The sequence below is a fragment of the Sapajus apella genome, unplaced genomic scaffold (genome assembly GCF_009761245.1).
Source record: "Sapajus apella isolate SASKATOON/1434 unplaced genomic scaffold, GSC_monkey_1.0 scaffold185, whole genome shotgun sequence".
NCBI lineage: Eukaryota > Metazoa > Chordata > Mammalia > Primates > Cebidae > Sapajus > Sapajus apella.
The window spans coordinates 556,588-581,651 of NW_022437125.1; the positions used below are offsets into that span (position 1 = coordinate 556,588).

The window sequence follows — 25,064 nt, forward strand, 5'->3', positions numbered from 1 at the left end:
TGTAGTGGTGTGATTAGAGCTCGCTGCAGCCTCAACCCCCCTGGGATCAAGCAATCCTCCCACCTCAGCCTCCCAAGTAGTTGGGACCACAGGCTAATTTTTTTTTTTTTTTTTTTTTTTGTAGAGACAGGGTCTTCCCGTGTTGCTCAAACTGCTCTTAAACTCCTGGGCCCGACGAACCTTCCACCTTGGCATTCAAAATTTCTGGGATTACAGGCATGAGCCATAGTATCTTTTTCTTTTATTTAGACTAGAGTCTCACCCTCACCCAGGCTGGAGTGTGGTGACGTGATCTTGGTTCACTGCAACTTCCACTTTCCAGGTTCAAGCAATTCTCATGCCTTAGTCTCCTGAATAGCTGGGATTATGGGTGCATGCCCAGCTAAATTTTGTATTTTTAGTAGAAACAGGGTTTCACCATGTTGGCCAGGCTGGTCTCAAACTCCTTATTTCAGGTGATCTGCCTGCCTCAGCCTCCCAAAGTGCTGGGATTACAGGGATGGGCCGCCGAGCCCACAATATAATTCTTAATAACTGCAAATATACCATTGTAAAGACATAATCATTAATTTAACCAGTCCCCAGTTGGTGGGCATCTGACTTGTGTTCAGTTTTTGCATATTAGAAAATAACACCATGAGCTGGGAGTCACTGCCAGAGTGATAAGCTGTGGGTAGTGAAGGGAGAGAAGGCCACAGTGTACAGCACCTGCCCGGGGAGTGTTCACTTTGGGGTTCATGTTGGAACCCATTTTGCTTCCTCCACCATTGCACATTGAAGGAGAATGTGTTTTTCATGGGCTTCTCTTTGTCCTTCATGTATATCTGCTCTATGGCAGGAGTCAGCCAACTACAGCCCATAGGCCACGTCCGGCCCACAGCTTGTTTTTGTAAATAAAGTTTTATTAAGGGTGCTGTGGCTTACAACTGTAATCCCCCCCATTTTGGGAGAATGAGTCGGGTTGATCCCTTGAGGTCAGGAGTTCAAGATTAGCCTGACCAACATGGCAGAATCCTGTCTCTACTAAAAATACAAAAATTAGCCAGGGGTGGTAGTGCACACCTATAGTCCAAGCTCCTCAGGAGGCTTAAGCAGGAGAATCACTTGAACCTGGGTGGCGCAGGTTGCAGTGAGCCAAGACAGTTCCACTGCAGGTTCAGCCTGGGCGACGGAGCTAGACTGTCTCAAAAAAAAAAAAACGTGTTGGAATCCGGCCACACCCGTTTGTGTGTGTATTACCTACAATTGCTTTGGCCGCCTCCATACTGCAACTGTAAAGTGGAGTAGTGGCAGCAGATACCATATGGCCTGCAGAACGGAAAATGTCACCCATTTGGCCCCTTACCAGAAAAATTTGCCAACCACTGAGCTAGGGTGTGATGGAGAATCCCAAGGTGTCTCTTCCTTTCCAAAGCTACTCTGGTAGAATCATCTGTATCCTTGTGGCCTGGATTTTAGCAAAGATGCACACAAACAACTTTTTTTTTTTAATTTGGCAGGGAAGCCCTGCCATTTTCAAGTGATGTGGTTAATCAACCAAAACCCAATTTTCTTGCTCTTTTTTTTTTGAGATGGAGTCTCATTCTGTCAGACTGGAGTGCAGTGGCATGATCTCAGCTCACTGCAGCCTCCGCTTCCCTGATTTAAGTGATTCTCCTGCCTCAACCTCCAAAGTAGCTGGGATTATAGGCACTTGCCACCACACCTGGCGAATTTTGGTATTTTTAGTAGAGTTGGGTTTTCTCCATGTTGGCCGGGCTGATCTCAAACTCCTGATCTCAGGTGGTCCGCCCACCTCGGCCTCCCAGAGTTCTGGGATCACAGGCATGAGCTGTTGCGCCTGGCCTCTTTCTCTTGATAGTTAGGGAAAAGACCCTTCTCGGGCTCCCGGAGATTCCTCTTCGGAACAGCAGCAGGGTGATGTGATAATGAAATCTGCTCTCCTCTGAAGTGGTTAGATTTGAAAAGCCACTGAAGCTGTCATTAGCAAGGCATTTTCTTTTCATTTAAACCATTTCATTATCTCCTTCTTTACCAAACTTGAGTTAATCACGTATTTGAGAAGCCTCCTGATGTTTTCATGTGTTAATGAAAGACAGATGCTGTTTGTGTAAAAGCAAAAGGCATGCTATACAAAAAAAGAAGGCTAAAAAGGGCCGGGCAGGGAGGCTCACGCCTGTAATCCCAGCACCTTCAGAGGCTGAGGCAGGCGGATCACTTGAGGCCAGGAGTTCGATACCAGCCTGGCCAACATGGTGAAACCCCATGCCAACTAAAAATACAAAAGCCAGGTGTGGTGGTGCGCACCTGTAATCCCAGCTGTTTGGGAGGCTGAGACAAAATTGCTTGAACCTGGAAGGTGGAGGTTGCAGTGAGCGGAGATCGTGCCACTGCACTGCAGCCTGGGTGACAGAGCGAGACTCTGTCTTAGAAAAGAAAAAATACAACTAAAATAAAATAAGGGGAAAAAAAGATGTCAGTTCTACTGGAGGGATTTGTTTTCACCATTCGCTTGCTTTTCATTATTATGCAGAGAAAAGCACTCGATCTGCTTCAGGCCTGTCTCTGGCACTTGAGTTTCTGGAAATGAGAGATTGGTAATAGCAAGTATTCCTGGATGAGAAGCCAGGCAGACGGGTCTCTAGCAATGTGGAAATCCAAAGTTCATATTTTTTATTTTTCTTTTTCAAAGTTTTTATTTTATTTTTGAGACAAAGTCTTGCTGTGTCATCCAGGGTAGAGTGCAGTGGTGCAATCATAGCTCTCTACAGCCTCGAACTCCTGGGCTCAAGTGACCCTCCCACTTCAGCCTCCTGAGTAACCAGGACTACAGGCCTGCACCACCATGCCAGGCTATTTTTGCTGTTGTTTTGTAGGAACAGGGTCTCCCTATGTTGCCCAGGCTGGTCTCGAACTCCTAGTCTCAAGCAGTCTTTCCACCTCAGTCTCCCACAGTGCTAGGATCACAGGCACGAGCCTCTGTGCCAGTGTCCACATTTTCAATAAGAAAATGGCAAGAACTAATTCAGCATATGTTTTGGTGGCTTTCTTTTTGACCAATGGATTGTTTCAGATCAGACCAGCCCAAATCTGGCCCGCCGCCTGTCTTTTCATGAGCCTCAAGGTAGAATGGCTCTTACATTCTTAAATTGTTTCAAAAGAAGAAGTTTTATAAAAGTAAACTATCAGGCCAAGTATAAAAGAAAAAAGCTTATAAGAAGGAAAAAGAAAGGAGATGGACATTATATGAAATCCAGATTTTTTGTTGTTGATAAAGTTTTATTGCTGTATTAGTCCATTCTCATTCTGCTATGAAGAGCTGCCTGTGGGTCACACCTGTAATCCAGCACTTGGGGAGGCCGAGGCAGGTGAATCACCTGAGGTCAGAAGTTTGTGACCGGCCTGGCCAACATGGTGAAACCCTGTCTCTACTAAAAAACACAAAAATTAGCTGGGCATGGTGACGGGTGCCTGTAATCCCTGAACCCAGGAGGCAGAGGTTGCAGTGAGCCAAGATCGCGCCATTGCACTCCAGCCTGAGCAACAAGAGCGAAACTTCGTCTCAGATAAAGAAAGAACTGCCTGAGACTGGGTAATTTATAAACAAAAGAGGTTTAATTGGCTCACAGTTATGCATGGCTGGGGAGACCCCAGGAAACTAACAATCATGGTGGATGGGGAAGCAGACATGTCCTTCCTTCTGCACATGGTGGCAGGAAGGAGAAGAATGAGAGCTGAGTGAAGTGATGCCCCGTATAAGAAACAACTTACTCGCTATCACTAGAATAACACGGGGAATCACTCCCCTGATTCAGTTACCTCCCACAGGATCTCTGCCACCACACATGAGGATTATGGGAACTACAACTCAAGATGAGATTTGGGTGGGGACACAGTGCAACTGTATCAGCGGTCGTGCTCATTAGTTTGTGTATCATCTGTGGCTCCTTTAGTACCACAAGGGCAGGATTGAGTCCTTGCAGCAGAGACCATTCACCCTGCAAAGCTGAACCTGTTTACTCTCCAACCCTTTATGGAAAAGTTTACTGATCTCTGGACGAGACAGTTTTTAACAATGACATCTTACTAGTGGATCCTGTTCATTGGTGTCTAGTTTACATTACCATCATGGCAGTTGGTGGTAAACCTAGGCAAAAGAGTGTGGACTGTGCCGAGGGAATTGTAGAAATTATTTTAGAGGAAATGAAGCTTTACATCTATTCGAGTTCATTATGCGTGTGAGAAAAACGGTGGAAAAGATGGTTCCAGCAGAAAGCAAGTTGGTGGTGTGGCTCAGACCTGGGCTCCGTGTCTTGGCCTTTCTGTACTTCCATGTCCTCATCTGTGATACAGGTACAGTGAAGGAGAGAGCCTCAGCATGGGCCTATAGCCTGCCTGACTTTTTCTGCACTCAGGAAAAGTCACTGTTTTTATTGATACCGTTGCTTCTGTTAAAAGACTTTTCTCAGCTGGGTTTTGCGAGGCTTCAGTGAGATGATATGTAAGTCAGCTAGAGCTGTGTATCAGGCAATCTTGGGTTGCTATAAAGAAATACCTGAGACTTTGTAATTTATCAGAAAAGAGGTTATGGCCAGGCGCAGTGGCTCACTCTGTTGCCCAGGCTGGAGTGCAGTGGTGCTATCTCTGCTTGCTGCAACCTCCGCCTTCTGGGTTCAAGGGATTCTCCCACGTTAGCCTCCTGAATAGATGGAACTACAGGTGTCCACCACACATCTCTAATTTTTTATATTTTTAGTAGAGAAGGGGTTTCACCACGTTGGCCAGGCTGGTGTTGAACTCTTGAGCTAAAGTGATCTGCGTACCTCAGCCTCCCTAAGTGCTGGGATTACAGGCGTGAGCCACTGCACCCGCCATGATTTCAGTGTTCTTGGGGGAGATGCCTGGAAGTAGAATTGCTGAGCTGTGCGGTGACTTCCAGGCCTCCTTAAAGCTTTAGCCTGGACTGGGCAGAGAGTGGTTTCCACTGCATTCTCTTAGCCACAGTGAGTCACAGGTTCACTCCAGAGTCAGTGTCGGGTGGGGAGTGGGGAGGACACGAGGACCTGAGTGTCCAAGGGGGAGTTCATGGAGTCCTCATGTCAAGTCCCCAGCATGGACTCTGACACATCGTTGGACCTTAGCAAATGTCGGTTGTCATTCTGTTTAGCACTAAGAATAATGATATAAAATTGGAACAGTAAGGAAAACACAAACTGTTGGAACTTAGATCTGCATCTATTAGTCTGCCTAATAGAAAAGCCACCATCAGGATTTTGGAGATAATGGGACACACTGGCTTTAGGTTACCCGCACCAGAGTCAGCCCTGGAGGCTCCCAGAGATGAGAGCAATCCCAGCGCTTGGCAGGATGGCTGGGAAACAGTCCTGTGAGTGCCGGAAAATGCGGAAGTCATCTAGGAACAAGTTAAGAAGAAAGTAAACATCATCTGTCACTCTATCAGAGATAACTGCCATCAATGTTTTGGTTTCTTTCTTTCCAGTTTTTCTCTATCCATTTGGTGCATAAGTATGTATATTTTAATAAAAGTATAATTAAGATAATAACGTATATCGTTTACAGGCTGTATATTATTATTTATTGGGAGCATTTCTCCATCAATAGTGGGTTTGTTTTGTTGTAAGAGACAGCTCAGGGCTGTCTTGGGAGGCCAAGGCGGGCGGATCACGAGGTCAAGAGATCGAGACCATCCTGGCCAACATAGTGAAACCCATCTCCACTAAAATACAAAAATTAGCTGGGCGTGGTGGTGGGCTCCTGTAGTCCCAGCTACTCAGGAGGCTGGCGACAGAGTGAGACTCTGTCTCAAAAAAAAAAAAAAAAAAAAAAAAGAGAGAGACGGGCTCTTGCTGTGTCGCCTAGGCCAGAGTGTAGCGGCGCAATTGTGGCTCACTGCAGCCACAAACTCCTGGGTTCCACTACTGGTCTCAGCCTCCCAGTAGTTAGGATTGTAGATGTGAGCCACTGTGCCCAGCTTAATACTGGTTTTCTTAATGCGACTTCACACACACACACACACACACACACACACACACACAGGTGTACTTCATTTACTTTGGAAGTTTAATTTATAGTGGTGTACAGCTTGGTGAATTTCTTTCCCTTTTTTTTTTTTTTTGTTTCAGTCTCACTGTGTCACCCAGGCTAGAGTGTAATGTCGCCATGTCAGCTCACAGCAACCTCTGTCTCCTGGGTTCAAGTGATTCTTCTGCCTCAGCCTTCTGAGAAGCTAGGATTATAGGCACGTACCACCATGCCTAGCTAATTTTTGTATGTCTAGTGGAGACAGGGTTTCACCATGTTGGCCAGGCTGGTCTCTGACTCCTGACCTCAGGTGATCCACCCCCTTCGGCCTCCCAAAGTGCTGGGATTACGGGCCTGAGTCACCGTGCCTGGCCAGCTTGTTGAATTTCTACGTGTGTGTACACCAGTGAGGTTACCACTCATTGAGGCTTAGATTGCCGTAGCACCCACAAGGCTTCCTGTGGCGCCTTCTAATTCATAACCTTCCCATTGCGAGGAATTGATCACAGTTTATTTACATACTCCCTATTGCTGGGCACTTACATTGCTTCCAATCTTTCACTCTTACAAACAGTGCTTCAGTGAACTTCCTTGTATATACACATTTGTCTACATCTGATTGCCTCCTTCGGATAAATTTCTAGAAGTTGTGAATTTCAGTACACTCATACCCAGTGGGTCAGAGGGTATGAACTTATTGAAATGCTCCCAGTTGGCAAGGCGCGTGGCAGGGTGTGATGGCTCAGGCCTGTAATCCCAGCACTTTGGGAGGCTGAGACGGGCGGATCAGCTGAGGTCAGAAGCTCCAGACGAGCCTGGCCAACATGGGGAAATCACATCTCTACTTAAAATGCAAAACTTAGCTTGGCGTGGTGGAGCGCGCCTGTATTTTCAGCTACTCAGGAGGCTAAGGCACAAGAATCACTTGAACCCGGGAGGCAGAGGTTGCAGTGAGCCGAGATAGTGCCACTTTACTCCAGCCTGGGCAACAGAGCGAGACTCTGCCTCAAAAAAATAAAAAAAATGCTCACAGTTAATTACTTTTTCCTTCCTTGGTGCCCCAGTTGTGCTGTGTTTGTACAGTGCAATGAAAGTATTGTATTCATGAATCCCCCCAGCCAGGTTCCAGGGCTTGGCTTCAAAACTGGATTCTCAGGAGCAGGTATCCTTTGTGTATCCCCATCCCTTCTTGAAGATGTGATAAAAAAATTGAGTTATTCTGGCTGTCTTTGACACGTCAGGGTTAGTCAAAGCCGATTTAAATTGGTTTCACTTTAAAGTAAACAGGACTTATTGCAAAGCCAAGCAGAACTATGAAACTCATCTCTAGGTACTTCTGAGATAAATGATACGGTTGAATGAGTTCGTATATGAGAAAGGGTTTTAAAAATTCTGCCAGTCTGTTAAACCCAGAGCAAACATAGGGGTCAAAGTGGGGTGGTTGTTTTTGTGACACCAGCTTTTCCTGTTAATCCCTGGAGCCCTCACATCCCTTATTAGGGTAAGTTTAGTAACCCTGTGCTCTAAATGGCCTCTCAGGGGCTTGCTTCTGAAATGTCTGAGCGCATTCCTGCTGTTGCTTCTGGCTATCAAAAGGTGTCACTGTGGAAGACTGGTCCTGTACAGCTGTGTGAACCTGCCTGAGCACTGCTTCCTCTACAATGCTCTTGTATATCCCAGTTCCTGCTTAGGCCACAGAAATGAGTCCAGGGAGAAGGATTCTCCTCCCTTGCTGTCCAGCTTGGCTGAAGATGCCCTGCAGTTGACCTCCTGACACTTAAGTTTTTTGCCTATCTTCGTGTGGCAAGAGCAAGTCTTGGACTGTGAGCTACTTCCTCTCCCTTTCATTCATTCATTCATTCGAGACAGAGTCTCACTCTGCCTCCCAGGTTGAAGTGCAGTGGCACAATCTCGGCTCACTGCAACCTGTGCCTCCCGGGTTCAAGCGATTCTCCTGCCTCAGCCTCCTGAGTAGCTGGGATTACAGCCGCATGCCACCATGCCTGGCTAATTTTTGTATTTTTAGTCGAGACTGGGTTTCACCATGTTGGTCAGGCTGGTCTCGAACTCCTGACCTCGTGATCTGCCCACCTCAGCCTCCCAAAGTGCTGGGATTACAGTCATGAGCCATTGCGCCCGGATCTTTTATTTATTTATTTCTATTTTATTTATGAGACAGAGTCTCACTCTGTCAGCCAGGCTGGAGTGCAGTGGTGCGATCTCGGCTCACGCAGCCTCCACCTCCTGGGTTCAAATGATTCTCCTGCCTTTGCCTCCCGAGTAGCTGGGATTACAGGTGCCCACCACCATGCCCAGCTAATTTTTATAGTCTTAGTAGAAATGGGATTTCACCATGTTGGCCAGGCTGGTCTCAAACTCCTCACCTCAAATGATCCACCCACCTCGGCCTCCCAAAGTGCTGGGATTATAGGTGTGAACCACTGCAACCAGCCCTTCTGCTCCCTTTTTGGGGTTCCCCTCACTAAGAGGTAAGGCAGCTTTTTCCAAGCACAAAAGGACATTCCAAGCACAAAAGATCTTGTTATACTAAAATACTGTAAGGGACCTGTCATTGAGGAAGGACCATTACAGCAAGAGGAGTTACGCCGCATATTTGCATAACTGACAGAAGCCATGGCAAGGATGTTTCAATGCCGAAACTTGGCTAAGTGAACTGCAGTATCTACCCTGGACCTAAGAGAACTTGCTAACGCTTTCAAGACTACTATTCAATGGCTATACGATTTAATCTTTGCCATTACAAAAGCACCCTTTAATAAATATTAAATATGGAATAAAACTAAATACGTATCTGTGTGTTTTATGTACCCTGATGTATATGGTGTTATATTTTATGAAGTGTTTCATTCATTCCAGAAATAGCTATTGAGACCCATAGTGTACCTGATCTGTGGGAACTGAAATGCATTCGTATGTCTGGGTGTGTGTGTACAGCTACCATGTATTTGATGAAACTTTCATTGACTTACTCCACAAATAATGATTTTCTACCGGGGATACTAAAAAGAGACAGTGCCCTTCAGGAACTCAGTCATATTAATGCTTCTTAGTTTTTGAAACACAGGTAAGTTGAGTACTTTGCAAATGTTCATTTATTTATTTAGAGACATAGTCTTGCTGTCACCCAGGTTGAAGTACAGTGGTGTGATCTTGGCTCACTGCAGTCTCCGCTTTCTGGGTTCAAGCAATTCTTGTGCCTCAGCCTCCCCAGTAGCTGGGATTACATGTGTATGCCACCATGCCTGGCTCATTTTTGTATTTTTAGTAGAGATGGGGTTTCTCCATTTTGGCTCCGCGGGACTCGAACTCCTGACCTCAAGTGATCTGCCCTCCTCGGCTTCCCAAAGTGCTGGGATTACAGGCGTAAACTACCAGGAGTGAGCCACCATGCCTGGCCCCCAATTTTTGTTGTTTTTGTTTGTTTGAAGCTGAGTCTCGCAATGTTGCCCTGGCGGGAGTGCAGTGATGCGATCTCAGCTCACTGCAACCTCCGCCTCCCAGGTTCAAGCAATTCTCCCACCTCAGACCCCTCTAGTAGCTGGGATTACAGGGGCGTGCCACCATGCCCGGCTAATTTTTGTATTTTAGTAAAGATAGGGTTTCACCATGTTGGCCAGGCTGGTCTCAAACTCCTGAGGTCATGTGATCCACCCACCTTGGCCTCCTGAAGTGTTGGGATTACAGGTGTGAGCCATGGCCCAAATGTTTCTTAAAATAACCTGACCCATGCAAAATAAATTGTCTCCTATGTAATCCTTTATTTAAAAAAAAAAAAAAAACTGTACATCCGAGTTAGACATTAAGAGAAGCAGGACGGCAATATGCCTCAGGAAGGCTTTGTTTATTTTGCTTATCAGAAATGAGATAAAAAATTATCTCCGAATGGGCCAGTTTCCAACTTGGACCGTGTACACCATGTACACCCAGCACCACATTCTGGGTGGGACGGGGGTGGGAGCAGTAAATTACGAGTGTTTTAGCCCGTGTTGCTTTTCTCCTCCCAAGTGTGATGTAAAACTTTTCACATGTGCAGGAGCACGCAACCATAGCCACGTGCAGAAGCAGCCGTTTTTGCAAATGAAAATACTTCCCAGAAGCATAACAAGTACAAGACTAACAGGTGTCGGGCAGAGCCAAGGCACACATGTGGTTCTCATCAGCCGTCTTCCTCCTGTTTGAAATCTAGGTCTTCCTGTAACAGCGGGAAAAAAAAAGATTTTTCCCGAGGCCGCGGAGCTTGCCTTTGCACCCCGTCTCACAAAGCATTTCCAACAGAGCTCCCAGAAAGAGGGGAGCAATTACAGAAGGCAGTAGATAGGGTGGAGGGAGGAAGGGCGCCCTTAAACTTGACATCTGCTGTTCTGGGCTTAACCCCGAAGTCTGGGTGATCTTGAGCCTCAGTTTCCTCTTGTGGGACATGTTTGGTTCCGAGAATGAGGGTCTCAGTTTTACAGCATCTCCAAGCAGAGGTGGGTGGAAGGGTCTTTCAATCACGGGGTTCTCCGCCTGTGGGGGGGGCGGGGAGACTGTGTCCCCCCAGGGGACGGCGGCAGTGATTGCAGGCTGGGGGAGGGTGGCCAGAGATGCCGCTCAACTTCCGACAGATCGGAGGGCCCGCCCCGACGACAGAGCGATCCCGCCCAAATACCAGCGGTGCAGAGGTGGAGAAGCCGCGGTGGAGACGCAGGTTTGCAACCTCCGGCTTTCCGGCGTTCCCAGCTAGTGGGGGCGGCTCCTGCCAGAGGCGCTTTGCTGCTTCACGTTTCCGCGATGGGGGTCGCACGTGGCCGTGCAGGCCCCCCGCCCCTCCACCACACCCACTCCCACACCCTCTGAGGGGCGGGGGGGTGGCCGCGGCGACATCCCCGAGCCCCTCCGATGACCCTTCGGGGCGCAGAATCACAACGTGAACGTCTGGTTCCCTCGCCCCCTCAAAAACTCGACAGCTGCTAAGCCTGCAACTCCCGTACCCCAGTCACGCGCCAGGAAGGGTCTCCCCGAGAAAGGATTCTCCCGTCGCCCTCCCCACCCTGAGGTAACCGCCGCGAGCGTCAGGGTTCAAGGACTCTTCGCGCGCGCGCTTCCGTCGGAAAGCCCCGCCCCGTGACCCGGGCCGGGGCGGGGCCTCTAGGCAGTGACCGTTGCCCCGCCCAACCTCCTCCCAACGGCTGCCTTGGCTGGGCGGTGGGGCGGGGCGGCACGGGCGGACGAATGCGCCTGCGCGCGCGTGCGCGCTGGTGAGGGGCGTGAGCGCGGGCTGCCCCGCCCAGGCCTGGCGTCTCCTCCAGCCCCATCTCCCAACCTCCTCAGCGTGGCGCCGACGCTGCGTGCGGCGCTGACTACCCAGAGTACTCCGCGCGGGGGCAGCTCACTGGAGTTTGGTTCTCGAGGCGGCGGCAGCAAGCGGCGGCGGCTCCGGCAGCTCCTCCTCCTCCTCCTTTGGTGGCGGCGGCGGCCCGGGACCGAGACCCGGCCCCGGCTCCCCTCTCCGCCACCCCGCGCGCCCCCAACTCCCCCGGCGCCGTGGGGAACATGCGGCTCCGGCTCCCGGAGGCCGGCGAGTGAGTGACCCCGTCCCCCGCCTCAGCCCGCCCGCCCGCTGGCCCGGCCGCAACCCCCCGCCTCGCCCAGGCAATGACAGCGGCTCCGGCGTCTCCGCAGCAGATCAGGGACCGGCTGCTGCAGGCCATCGACCCCCAGAGCAACGTAAGTACTCGCCGCGCGAGCTGGGTCGGAGGCCGCATGGGCCCGGGACCCTCCCCCTCTCCTGTCCCTTTCGCCTACCGGGCTTCGGGGGACCCGTCTGGCGCCCACCTCCCTTCGAGGGCCGCTGCCATCCCTGCCTTTCGCTCCTCGGGCCCGTGCCGGGGGCAAGTTGGGCAGCCCGGCAACGCTCGGTACGTGAGGCCGAGGCTTCCGTGCGGCCTGGGCGGAGGAAGCAGACGGGGGGCTGAGGCTAGAGCTTTTCCCCCCTTTCTGCTCCAGCTCTACGACCCTGACTGCTCTGGACGAAGCTCCCCTGCCTCGCCCTCCCTCCGGGACCCGAGACCCCCGGGAAGCCCTCCCGGAGCGGGGGAGGGGAGGGAGTAGGTCTGTGAAGCAACTGGTGTCCGGGGTATGACTCGGGAAACCTGTGTCTCTCATTTCTCGGCCTCCTGGGCGATCAGGGAAGTCCTTGTTCCCTCTCCTCCCGGCTGGCAGCACCTTCCCGGCTTCGCACAGAACCCCCAGTCTGTTTTGCGCCTGGCGGGGTAACCAGGGTACGTGGAGAGTGTGTCTCCGTTCTGTGACTGGACACGCCTTTGCCAAAAACCCTCTTGGGGTCGCTGCCGACGACAGATGATCGCGGGGAGGGTGGGATCCTTCCTGTTGCCTTTCTGGGCCTAAGTACTCATTGCGTCTCTGACCAAGCCAGAGCTCCATTTTTTGGCTAGTGAATTAAAGAGGACTGTTTTCTCTCCGTTTACCCAAAACCCGTGTTTCAGTCAGCTCTTTCCCTCACCTGGGGGGTCTCGGCTCGGTGGTTTGTGACCCAGACTGTCAGGGTTAACTCCAGGGTGTCACTTCCTCAGGTGCCCCTTGCTGGGGCTACTGTTTGCAGAGGGACCGCCCCCTCCCCCTCCGCGTGTGCGCGTGTGTGTGTGTGTGTGTGTGTGTGTGTGTTGAGGGGTGGGAAGACTGATCTATTCTCATATTTTCTCTAAGAGTTTCTTGGCAGTAGGCGGCAGGAGCAGGGCAGTAGGAAGATGTGGTAGCATCCAGGTATGAAGTAAGGGTCTGGGAGACCAGGAAGTGGCCATAGGTGGCCATTGTGATCACTTTTTAATATGCTGTGAATGGAAGAAAAAAAATCATCTTTGGCTTGGCCAGGTAACTCAGGTTTCTCTCACCATGGGGGTTTTTGCTTTTATTTTTACATGAGCTTGGCTGATTACTCCTAGCAGTATGCTTAACTCTGATGATGTTTTTGGAATGATTCACATTGGCTTATAATACAATTTTTGGTAAAGATTGAAGGGTTATGAGTTTTTTCTAAGGCTCTGGTTGCTGCGACATAAGTACCGCTCTTATCCCTGGTAATCAGGTCCCATTAAAATTGACTTGATGGTAATTGTGTTTAACAAATGTTGTGTTATACATTTTTATTATGACTTTGGGGGTGGAGTGGGCACAAGCTATATAAAACCTTCTAGAATGTCCTTTTTGCAGTAACTGGTGCCACTGCAATTTTAAAGACTGAAATATTAGAGGATAAAACAGGTGACATGAAAAAAATAGCATTGGTGACTTGTGCATCTTTTGTGGAGTCAGAAAGTAATTTTTTTGAATTTCACGTGCTCGCTTCTCTTTGGGAGAGTCGGAGAGGTTGCTGAGATATTAGCACTGATCCTTAATGCCACCTCAGGGAGCTTTGGGATCAGGCAGTGTTGTAGATTAGGTCACCCCAGTGACCTCAGGGGTTCCACTGTTGTGTAAGGCTCTAATCTAAAGGGTTCCTTGAGGCAGAAGAGAGAAAGGAGGAGGGAACACACCTTCGTTTTATGTGTCTTAGCGTATGCAGAAATGTTGTATAGGTAGGTCCCTGGTTATGTTACCTGGTGTGGAATTTGCATTTCATACCGATTATTTTCGGAGACTCTAGTGATGATCATGGGCAGAGTCCTACTAACATGGGATGGATGGATTTGGGAAATTATCTCTTTATGAGCAGTGAGGAAAGTACCTACGTTGTGAGTGACCCTCTGATCGCCGTTATGGGCCATTTGACAGGACCATTCGATTCGAGCAAACACCATGCAGAAACCCAGAGCTGCGATGGGCAGGGTTGCTGGCGGAGGTGGTGGTGAGGACCAGGCATGTCAGTGTGTCTGCAGTTTCTCTCAGATCAATGTGGGTTCAGGTGAGAGCAGGTGGCTCCAGCATAGGCGCTCCTGGCCCGCTGTCTCCTCTCTGGCCTGCGCAATGATGGACTCCACTGCTGGATATTTAGTTGACACATATTTAAGATGCTCATGGAAAGGAAAAAAAAAAAACGGGGACAGTGTTGAAGAGCCAACACTAAAATTAAACCTCTTCTGAGAGAAGCGGCCGAGAATTGTGTCATGTAATGCTTACCTTTATGGGCATGCAATTATGGTTAACAAACTTAGCTATTGCTTGCAAGATCAGTGTCAGGAGCTGACCTAATATCCACAAGTATCTGGAAAGTTAAGGAAGTGACGAAGTCATGTTTACCAACCATCCCCTTGACAAAGGCATTCTTAGGAGGAAAATTGTTTCTTCGCTGTAACTTTTAGCCCCTGGAGTGTATGCATTTTTGAATTCCTATAGCAGCAGGCTCACAGTTAATAATTTCTGCCAATTCAGTAATAAAGTAAATCCTCTACTCTCCTTTTCAAAAGGCTACTAACAGTTTTTCAGAGCAGTCAGAGCCTTTCTTTTTGCCGTGCACCCTTTCAGCCCTGGATGTTGAAAATCTCTGAAGTGCAGTGTGTGCGTGATTGTTCCAGCTTCCTCTTGCTGCATTGTGGGTAAAGTGAAGGACCGTATCTTACTCTCTCGCACAGCAGTCGTAGTGAGCAGTCTCCTCTCAGCAGGTGATTCGGTTCCCATCTGCCTGGGACACTCATCGTTTTGTGGAGGTACAAGTTTTATCTTCCTGAGCGGCACTCAAGCTCCTTGGAGATGTTTCATGTCTTGTCTTCTCCCTCTAGAGCAGAAGCGGTAGACACGCTTTCTACTTGCTGCTTAAACCGACTGAATGCTAGCCTCCATCTTGGACCTGTACCCGAGGAGCTACATTTGAGTGCCTTTTTACCAGGAAGCCTTTGTGACCATCTTATGTCCAAAAGTTCAGTCATGGAATCTTCTAATGCAGAACTTTGGAGACCGAAAGAATCACAGGTGGCTTGAGACCCTGCTCAGTAGAACTGTGAGGAACGCGGATGTTAAGTGATGATGAACAAACAGGTTTTAGAGGAAAGTTCTGGCAGATACTAGATGGTGTACTGCATCCTCATAACAAGCAAAATAACAGCACAGAGCAGGGCTTGCTAGCTGCAGGTGAATGCCCTGTGTTCAGATCAGGGAGATACCTGAGAAGGTCCTGCAGCAAAGAGGGAGCTGAACTATCCCTGGATGCGTGTGTCAGTGCCTCCAGCTGCCAGGATCTGAGCAGGAAACGTCCTTGGGAGCTGCTTTCTTTCTCACAGCTCTTGAGACAACAGAGACCAAGCGGAGGTGACCAAGGGACTCTACAGAGACACAGCAAGAAAGATAACTTTCCTACCTAAGAATTGGAAGGTTAGATGTTGCTTCCCTGGCCTGCCTGCGAGTTTCTTGTCCATGGGGTGGGATTGGGAACTGGTGGTGTATGCACCCCATAAAGCTCCCTCCAGATCTAAGTTCAGATCCTGGAAGGGACAGCAGAGGCTAATGTGAATTGTCCTAGAAGATTTTTTTTTTTAATATATTTTTGCAAGGTACGGTGTGTGCAGTTTCTCAACTAAGAAAATTCTAAACCAAGGTGTATGCTTTGTTAGTTTGTGTGGCACCCTGTCAGAGTTCTGCTTCCTCCCAAAGGCCTTGTGAGTGAGGGAGCCAGTCTCCCCTTTTGCAGGTGCAGAAGGTAATAGGTGCTGCTCAGTGAGTATCTCCTGGGGCAAGCAGAGGACAAGATGCTTTTGTTTCTTATTGACCTAATGGGAGGTGGTGGAACCAAAGTTAGGGACTTACCCAGAGTCATTAAGTGACAGTGCTTAGAGTCCTTCCAACTTTGAACACCACCACGCTGCCTTGAAAGATGGAGAGATGGCTCCAGAAGAGGCATGAGGGGGCAGCATTTTTTAGCTGGTAAGAAAACTTGGGAAGCCTATAATGTCCCATACAAGTTTATATGAGAAAACAGCTTGGGGCTGGATCTACCTGTGTTAGGTCTAACAGGTTGATGATACGAGACAGCCTGTCCCATGAACATCTTAAGGTCTCTGTCACGGACAGAATCCTGGGCCAGACCACAGTGTGGCAACTGTCAACTGATGTGGAACTTTTCATGAGTCTGTGTGATCAGTTTGCTCTCTGCTTCAAGATTATAGTACTTTTGATATTAACCTGAAACGCCATTGATTCTACAGAAAAGCAGAATAATATAAATTGCAAAATGGAGAACTCTATATTCTGACCCTATCCAAAATATTAGAGGACCCTAAACCCAAACATGTAGATGCCACCTGACTCACAGTTGCCCAGATTCAGGAACACTTCTGTGTTTCTTCTGTGTCTTGTGGCCAGGACACAGGAGAGGAGCAGCATAGTGTTCTCTGACTTCGGGAAATAGAAAGGTAGCAAGTGTCACCTGTGATACAGGTGTATGTCCTTGTCTGTGACTCGCTGTCTCTCAAGAGAAAGTGGACTTTACTGTCTGTCCTCACTGGGGTTTCTGGGTAGTCCTCAGTCTTTGTTGTCCTAGTCAGAGGTCCCAGAGCCCTGGAGGACTGTCTAAGACCAGCCTGTGGGCGGGGGCTTTATCTTGGATACAGATGTAAAAAGGCACCATGGTCACGTCAGCCCCTGGGCAGCCGTGTGAGATGGGACATGTACCTTAAGGGTGCCAAGCCCTCTTAGGTGAAGGAGGACACCTGGGCTCACCTTTTCTTGATTTTGGTGTCTGCAAGCATCTTTTCAGATGGAGCTCCAGTTTAACCAGACTGACTCTAGGTGACTCAGGTAACTACAGTCCAGTGGGAGGGGTCTCCTGGCTACTCCCCCACTGTCATTTTCTGGAAACTGGGTGCTTTGTCACTACAAGTGGTGCTTTTCCTTTGTATAGCTAGTGGTAAGCTGTCGTGTGTCTGCCTGGTCCCTTTGGGGACCAGGAGCTGTTTGTCAGAATGGGTGGCTAAGTTTGTGTCCCAGTGGGTCCAGGAGAGGCAGTGCATTTCATTCCAGTGTGTTCTCGCTAGCACCCATGTTTGGAGCACCCTTCCAAAAGTGCTGCTTTTCACTCTCAGAGCAGGGTGTGGAGTTGCCATAGGAATTCTCTGAACTGGGAAGCATCTACTAAGTAAGAAAGAACTACCAATAATTCTGCATGCTGTGTTTAAAAGTATTCTCTGAGTGGATTCCATGTCATGGGAGGCAGTACAATTACGTTTCAGTCACCAACTGATTAGCAAGTGCTTATGTGCTGGGTGTAGAGATTGTGCACCTGAAGATGCCCAGCCCCTGCGCCCAAGGGACCTGGGGCCTCATAGGGAAGAGGGCAGATAGAGCATGTACATGGACAACCTGGGGTGGGGTGCAATGGCTTGTGGGATCGGCAGTCAGGGATGGCCTGATGGTGCTACAGGTCTCAAGTCCAAATGGAACAATTCTCCCCATGCCTTATTTGAAAACGGTTGAGAATTCTTAAGAATATGAGATGCTTTCTTAAGTATATTCTGTCATCCAGGTTTTCAGAATAAGTTCTGTAGTCAGGCTGGCAGGGACTTCTTGCGTTGTCTCTGGCATGAGGAATAGTAAGTCATCGGGCAGTTTGCCCTCTCTGACATGGGATGGGGCAGGGGCAGATGTCAGGCTGTATCTGTGGGTATGGTGTGGGTGTGTGGGCTTGAGAAAATGCGAAGGGCCTTGGGGTAGCATGTCTGTTGGGCTGTTTTTCAGTATTTGGGGTGTTGTACCCTCTGGATTAGGTTTGCTCTGTGTGACTTTTGGAGACAAGCCTAGGGTGAGGAAGGTGAGAGTTCCGTGATGTGCTTAGGGAAGAGGTGGATTATTATCAGAGCTGGCCTGACTCATTCCAGGGGCACTGCAAGGTGGCCATGTGGACATGCTCAGGACCTCTGTATGGGCCCTTGGATTCTGTGACCATCCAAGTACCGGGAGGTCCTGCGATTCTGTATGGAGCCTATTCAAAAGGAGAGGGGTCATGTCAGGTGAGGTACCAGCTGCCCTCTGGGAACTCCCATCCCAAAGATTGCCAGGCAATTGGGGTTAAAGGCCCTTGGATTTTACTGGGACTGCAGCAAAGCTTCCTGGGTTCATCCACTGCAGGAAAATGAATCTTGGAAAGCCTCAGGGGGCTCATCAGGTTTCCCCGGCGTGCAGTTAGGCTCCGTCTCCTGTGTGCCAGCAGTGGTGTCTGCTGGGCAGCAAAGGCTGCAAGACCAACAGCCACTGTTTACTGAGTACTTACACAGTGCCAGACACTACTGTGTGGAGTGTCTTGTTAGTTCTTTGATCTACTCCTAGGGTAAGTGTTTCACCTTCATTTAGGGGCAAGGAGAGATTCACCGATTTGTCTGGTATTGCAGACAATGGAACCAGAAGCCCTGGGCCTGAAGCCAGCACTGGGTGGCTGTGATGGCAGGGGGCTTAACTACGACAGTCTTCCCCACATCAGTGGTGCCCAGTGTGGAAGCTGAACTCCATTGAGTCTTCTAAGGTGTATCCTTGCAAACTGAAGTGTTTTCATGTTACATTTTCAATTCCATTCTTCCCAGTCCCTACAACCATTCCCCCTTTAAATTCCTCTAGCCTAGTGGTGCCAAACCGTTTTGAGTATGAGGGTTCATTTTTATCATCAGAAATCTTCTGAAACTTTCACATAACAGGTGTGCTTTGAGTAACTGTTTTAAAGAAAATTTGAGGGCAGAAGCTACTCCTAATGCAGCCGTGCTTTGAAATGAAGTTCTATCTTGTCATCAGAACAGCATCAGTGTAATTCTCAGAACAGCCTTACCTGTATGTGTGTGACACCTGGAATTTGATCTTTGTGCTGCCTCCAGTTGGGGGCCTCCTGTCATCCTTACTGCCTCCCTTTTCTGAAACCTTGCCTGGCTTAGTCCAAGACCATCTCCCTCAGGAACCATTCATCATTTTAAAACCGTGTATTCCTGCTGATAATGGGGCTTGTTGGTTATGTTTTCCATGTGATTGTGAGTGCCCCAGTAGCAGAGCAGGAGTTGCTGCCCAAATATCTAGAACTGCCACAGCATGTGGGTGCCCAAATACTTGGTGCTTTTACTGTGAACAGGGCCAGTTTTGGGAATGGCTGTCAGCGTTACTGAGCACGTCCTAGGTGCCAGCAGTTTTCAGCACTTCTGCATTCAAAACACATGTAATCTTTATAGCAGGTGTAGATTAAACAGGAGGCAGGTGCTAGTGAGGAAACTGAGGCTAAGCGGACACACAGCTGGAAGGAGGCTAGGTGGGGAGAGACAGGGATTGGAACACGCCCACCTGCTGTCTGCCTCCCATGTCACCTGTGAGAGGGCAGTGGGCACATGCTGTGCAGGCACTCCCCTTTCCTGCCTGAGTCCAGCTCTTTATGCCAGCCTTATCTGTACGCTGCTTTTATGCCAGGCTGGGAGGACAGTGGTCCCTGAAATACTCTGTGCTTTCTCTGGAACCGGCTGAGGAAGGGGTATGAGGTGTGTTTTCCTCTTTCTCATCTGTTATTTTTCACTCTTAACAGAGAAGGCCACGCTTGATCCCTAGGCACTGTTCAAATGCCACCTCATCTGTGAAGCCTGGGTCCCCTGGGATCCTTCAGCCTTTTTTGGTCATGTGACCAAACATTTGGCATTCCTGGACACATACCTCCCTAGATTTTCATTTGCTGTGGCCAGAAAGTGGGGTGCTGCTTTGTCCAGGCTACACACTGTGGTGGGTCAGCCTCGTGGCTGCTGTGGAGATTGGTCACTTGTGTGCTGGGTACACAGCATGGTTTTGTAGGGCGGTGGCTGTGGCTGGCTTGACTCTGGTGGGGGGTTCTGTGGTGCGGGTGTCAGCAGTGGGTGAGTTACTGGGAGGACTCAGGTGCGTGTGACCTGTGGCCCACACTGAGATCCCAGTGGGCTGGCAGCACTCCCAGGCTCTGGCAGTCGCACGGCCTGCTTATGCCTTCAGCTCGGCAGTGTACTCTTCTCTGTTTCCCACCCACACTCCTGGTCACATTGGCTTTCTGGGCAGCCACCTGCACACACTGGGTTTAGGTTCTTATCCCCTTGATGACTTGTTTTGATGTCCCCCCTTCTAGTCATCAGGTTCCTGGCCCAGCTTCAGTTGGGTGTGGGGAGGTGGCCACATCCTCTTTCCCCCAGGGTGATGTGGTAGTTACCATGGCAGCTAACGGCCCTCCTGTTCTGCAGGCCAGCTCTCCAGAACCCTTTCTAGACTGCCCAACTCCATTCACCTCCTCGGGGCATCTTGCATGGTGCCTAGGCAAGCAGTCGTCAAGCTGGCTTTTCAGCGCTGTCAGTGGGAGATCCGTGATACTGATGTGAAGGGGTATGAAATAAGAACAGCTTACCCTTTTGGGTGGTAATTGGTTCACGTTGTTTCCTTCCGTGTTCAGTTGGCTGTTGCCTGCACAACACCTGTCTTTACTTCCTATACTAATTCTGTGGCCCGTCCAGCCCCAGAGGGAAGTTAGCACTGTTCTGATGGCGAGAGCTTAGACACAAAGGGGCTGATGGTCACTCAGGCCTAAAGGCAAGTTTTCGGTCAGGTGAGGACCTGGTTTCTCCCTTCCTCTTTTGCAGTGCTGCCATCACACTGTGGGGCGTCTTCCTCTCCATCCCAGCAGTTTCAGGATTTTCCCCTCACCGAACTCCCAGCTTTGCCAGAAGCCCCAGCAAACATTTCCTTATGCCTTCTCTGGGCTTTGATTGAATTAGCAGCTTGATTGAATTAGTTGATTGGTTTACCCCTGATCTGGTGTGAGTTCCACCCAAAAAGGCCCACAATAGAGGAGATGTTCCCAGGAGACACTAAGGTCCTGTTAACGGGAGAAGAGTAGTGGAGCCAGTGTCCCTGGATGGGCAGTGATGTCATCACCTCTATGATGTGACCATCAAATAGTTGGGCCTGCTGCTGGGCCTTGGATCCAGAAGGCAAAATAGGAGTAACTGAAAGGTAAGGTCGTGAGGAGCAACAGGGTGGTTTGGCTGGTGTGAGGTCACTGCGTGGAGTTGTGAATACCTTCTTGTTCTGGTTGAACCGCAGACTCTGCATTTGCCTGTAGTCACCCTTGGGGACCTCTCTGTCACACTGTCCTACTGCAGCTGCTGGCTGGCTGCAGCTTCAGATCCTGTTCTGAGCTGAAGAGAGTCTTGCATGGTGCTGTTTTTTCTCCCTGTCCTGCCATTCTCTCCTGGTGCTTGAGTTACTGCCTGGAGCGGGGCCCATGTTGGGAGAGGTGGTGCTGCCCAGGTGGCCTGAACCCCCCCCCCAAGGCCTCCTGCAGTCATGAGGAGACTGTGCTGTGACCCAGGCAAGAGCTGTGGCCCCTCCTGTAGCTTCTCTGAACTTATGAGCCCTTGGCAGAGGCTGGGAGATCTGTTGGGTCTGATTGTCCTGCCTGTTTTCTCTCATCTGTTCTTCCCCCCTGGGTAACCAGAAACTGATACCTGCGTTTCCGTGCTTGGCTTCTTCCCCTTCAGTTAACAGAGAGGAATAGAGTCAAGTGATCTTTTTTTTTTTTTTTGCAGCCCCATTTCCCCCAACCCCACCTTATGTTTCTGGGGGCTCTCAGTAACCACCTGATGTTGGTATCTGCTCCCCTTTTGCCTGGCAGTAGCAGAAGTGGGCTACATGTTAAGTTTTAGGCTCCCCTGTGAGGGAAAGGTTTATAAATGGGTATTCCACCTTCACTTCTGTCTTCAGGGAGTTTCTCAAGCATTTCATTTCTCACCTTGATGGTTGCTGGGCAAGCAAGTGCTGCCCCTGAGTGAGGAGCCTGTCTTCTCCCAGAAGAGCTTCAGCACTGCCCTCCTGCGAGCTCCTCCTGCATTTCTCCCCCTCGTTTTCCCTTCTTTGAACACTGAGCTTAAATAAGTGCTGTTTGGGATTGAAATTAGGGTGGGGAGAAAGGAGAGGGAATCTTTTCTGTTTCTGGTCTTCGGCACTGTGTGTGTGTGTGTGTGTGTGTGTGTGTGTGTGTGTGTGTGTCTCCCCGCGTGTCCGCCTGTCTTATGGATGGGCTGCTTCATGTGTTGGGAAAGGCAGTAGCTCCTGAGTTTGACCTGTTGTAGAGAGGAATTACTTTCTAGCTTCCAGTTCTGGAAACTTCAGGAGAAGCACTCTGGCTTGGCTTGGGGGTGGCATGAGAGGGCCTTGTAAGAAAGTGGCAGTGCCCACAGGAAGTTTGGGAGGAGTTTCCAGAAGGAGCAGGGTCTTTTGTGCAGACAGATACAGCATGTTCCCCCTGGCTGCTACAGTCCTGTATACCTGAAGGAAAGTAGTGAAAACCCTGGCCTGGAGTGGGGAGTGGGCGCCTTAGGTGTTCGGGTGTATTTGGCAGTTGGTATTTGCACTGGATGTTACGCACAAGACTTGCGCATTGCCTGTCAGCCCAGTGAGGAGTTGGGGTGTGACCAGACGGGTACTACCTCCTCATCACCCTGGTGACGATGCTTCTGTGTTGAGAGCACTGCGGACGTGGTTTCCTATCTGATCACTTGGTGGGCTCCCTCAAATTGGGAAATAGGAAGGAAGTGGTATCATCCGTCTGGGAAGATGTCATGCCAGGTTGTCTTCTCTTTAGGGCGCCGTCCTCTGTGCTCATCATGGACACTTGGAATGAATGACAAGGCCTAACAGTGAGAGGTGTCTGCCTCCCTGGTTCCCTTGCCCCTTGCTGCATTGGTCTCTCTTTTCACTTCTCAACTCCTTCCAGCGGTGCCTGCTCTCCCCAAGCGTTTGGCTTTGCGTAGCACTGCTCTTGCTCTTCGGCCCTTAAGATTTTCCCCAGGTGGTCTCAGAACCACAGCCTCCATGGCACCTGGACAGTTGCTCTCCAGCGCTGTCTGCTGTGCCTGGATGTCCAGACAGCCCACTCCAAAATGGATACACCTTCACCTCTGCCCTTGGCATGCTTTGCTGTGTCTGCTGGTGGTGCCATGATCTACCGCTCTGTGGACCACTTAGGGCCATCCTGGAGTCCTCCTTCCTGTAAGCTGGACCTCTAGGGGGTCTACTGCAGCAGCGTTCCAATCAGTCTCCTGCCTCTGTGTGTCTGCAAACAGATTGGGATGTTTGACTTCTCTGGTGGGGTCATGTTGCTGACTGGATTGGAGTCTCAGCTCATTAGGTGGCATAGAATAGAGAAGACATAGAATAGAGAAAAGTCCTCTTGGGTGGACGACTTAAGCAGAATGGAGTTGGAACCGTTGACTGCCATTCACCTTGCAACCTTCAAGGAGATTCGATTTGCAGCCTTTGTGTTTTTCCAGAAGGCTGTAAGAAATGCGGCATAGAAAGGCTTTTAGGAATGGGACGTGGCCCTGTGCTTGAAGCGTCCTGTGTGCTCACATACATGGTACCTAATAATTCACAGGCTTGGTGGTGGGCAGCCCATCTAGCTCCCATTGCCTTCCTCCTGGTCTCTACATCGTACTTTTCCTGAGAGCTACCCCTTCCTCTCTCCAGTCCATGCCTTGTGGATGGTTAGTAACTTAGGTGGGACGGGCCAGTTATGGGTTTGCATCTTGGGCAGTGATTGGTTTGGAGACAGACCTGTGACCCAGTCAGAGCCTGTGAAAGTTGTAGCACTTTGCTGGAGTAGGGTGGGGAGACTTGACTGGGAGAGGATGTGAGCTGGCTTCTGCTGGGGTTTCCTGCCTGGGGGCAGCCTGTCCAGCAGTAAGACCTGGTCAGAGGAGTGAAAGGACTAAGACCTCATGGCTTGGCTGGTCTGAGGCGGACTCTGCCTCACACTTTTTTGTGTGTGTGTGTGTCAGAGTGTCGTTCGGTCACCCAGGCTGGAGTACAATGGTGTGATCTTCTGCTCACTGCAACCTCTGCCTTCCGGGTTCAAGTAGTACTCCTGCCTCAGTCTCCCGAGTAGCTGGGATTACAGCCACCATGCCTGGCTAATTTTTGTATTTTTAGTAGAGATGAGGTTTCACCATATTGACTAGGCTGGTCTCTTGGCCAGGCTGGTCTTGAACTCCTGATCTTGTGATCCCGGCTCCACCTTCCAAAGTGCTGGGATTACAGGTGTGAGCCACCACCCCTGGCTGCCACAAACTTTTAAGCTAAGCGAGCCTGTGGTTTCCTTTCTTGATTATACCCGTTTGAGCTGACTTTTCCATCACTTGCAGCCGAGAGTCAGGAATCATCCAAGCACGTTGTGCCCCAGGATCTAGGTCAGGTGGCCTCTCTTGTTCCTCTCCTGCTCCAGCCAGGCTCAGCTGCTCATCAGTCAGCTCCTGACCTGTTTGTGCACTCCACCTGATAACCTGCCCTGTCTCTCTCCTTGCCTCTCTGGGCTCAGGGTCCAGAGCCTCTGGTCAGCAGCCCTGTCTTCTGATTGTTCCAGGCATCCTGGTCTGATCTTTACCGCAGCACCTCCTGTAACCGGTCTGACGTGCTGTCATTTCCCCCACCCCCATTCCCCTTGAAGGCAAAGACTGGTTGGTTCTTTTCTTGCTGGTATGTAGTGAGCCATTCATTCTGTTTGGGCCAGTAACTAATTTACAAATAGATGTGGGTCCATTTCTGACTTCAAATTACAGAAGTAGCATTGCTTAACCAGGGCGGACCCAGTTGGTTTTGGGGTAAGAATTCAGGCTAAGTGGGGCATGAGCAGGGTAGTCATTTAGCTCACGAGTATTGGGGTGGAAGTGGTTTGACTGGACTTGGCCAGACCCCTGGAGGAAGCCCCCTCCTGTGATGGTTACTTGGCTCTCTCCAGACTTCAGCCCTTTCCATTCCTTCCATGGTTCAAGGGGTCTGTTGGAGCCATAGTGGCATGGAGCCATAGTGGCATGGTCTGCACACAGGAGCTGTGCCTGTCCTGTGTATATCGCTCAGTTCCACTGGGTCTGGGAATTCTAGAAGCTGTCAACAGGGCCTAGTGGCCTGGCGAACCCCTCAGGCCCACATGAGCCTGCACATGCCTCCTCCCTCCCTCAAGCCAGGCCTGGACAGATACTCCCCACCCACTCCGCCAACCCCCGTTGTTTTTTTTTTTTGTTTGTTTTTTGTTTTTTTTTTAG

The 25,064-nt window shown here is 49.9% G+C and overlaps 1 protein-coding gene and 2 long non-coding RNA genes across 3 annotated transcripts in view; 2 read left to right on the forward strand and 1 right to left on the reverse strand.

Annotated features, from left to right (window-relative positions):
• Positions 1–4,315: 4,315 nt before the first annotated feature.
• On the reverse strand, positions 4,316–19,363 carry LOC116543259. The gene is made up of 3 exons (XR_004265522.1): positions 19,347–19,363; positions 11,008–11,012; positions 4,316–4,399 (listed from the first exon to the last, which is right to left on the reverse strand). It is a non-coding gene; the product is annotated as an uncharacterized LOC116543259 (long non-coding RNA).
• MED26 (mediator complex subunit 26) overlaps positions 11,406–25,064 on the forward strand; it is a 55,199-nt gene continuing 41,540 nt past the window's right edge. Inside the window, exon 1 of the mRNA XM_032268681.1 lies at positions 11,406–11,769. Coding sequence (XP_032124572.1) covers positions 11,698–11,769 — 72 coding nt within the window. The 5' untranslated portion in view covers positions 11,406–11,697. The remainder of the gene's footprint in view (positions 11,770–25,064) is intronic.
• On the forward strand, positions 11,776–23,737 carry LOC116543260. The gene is made up of 3 exons (XR_004265523.1): positions 11,776–17,579; positions 23,048–23,051; positions 23,727–23,737. It is a non-coding gene; the product is annotated as an uncharacterized LOC116543260 (long non-coding RNA).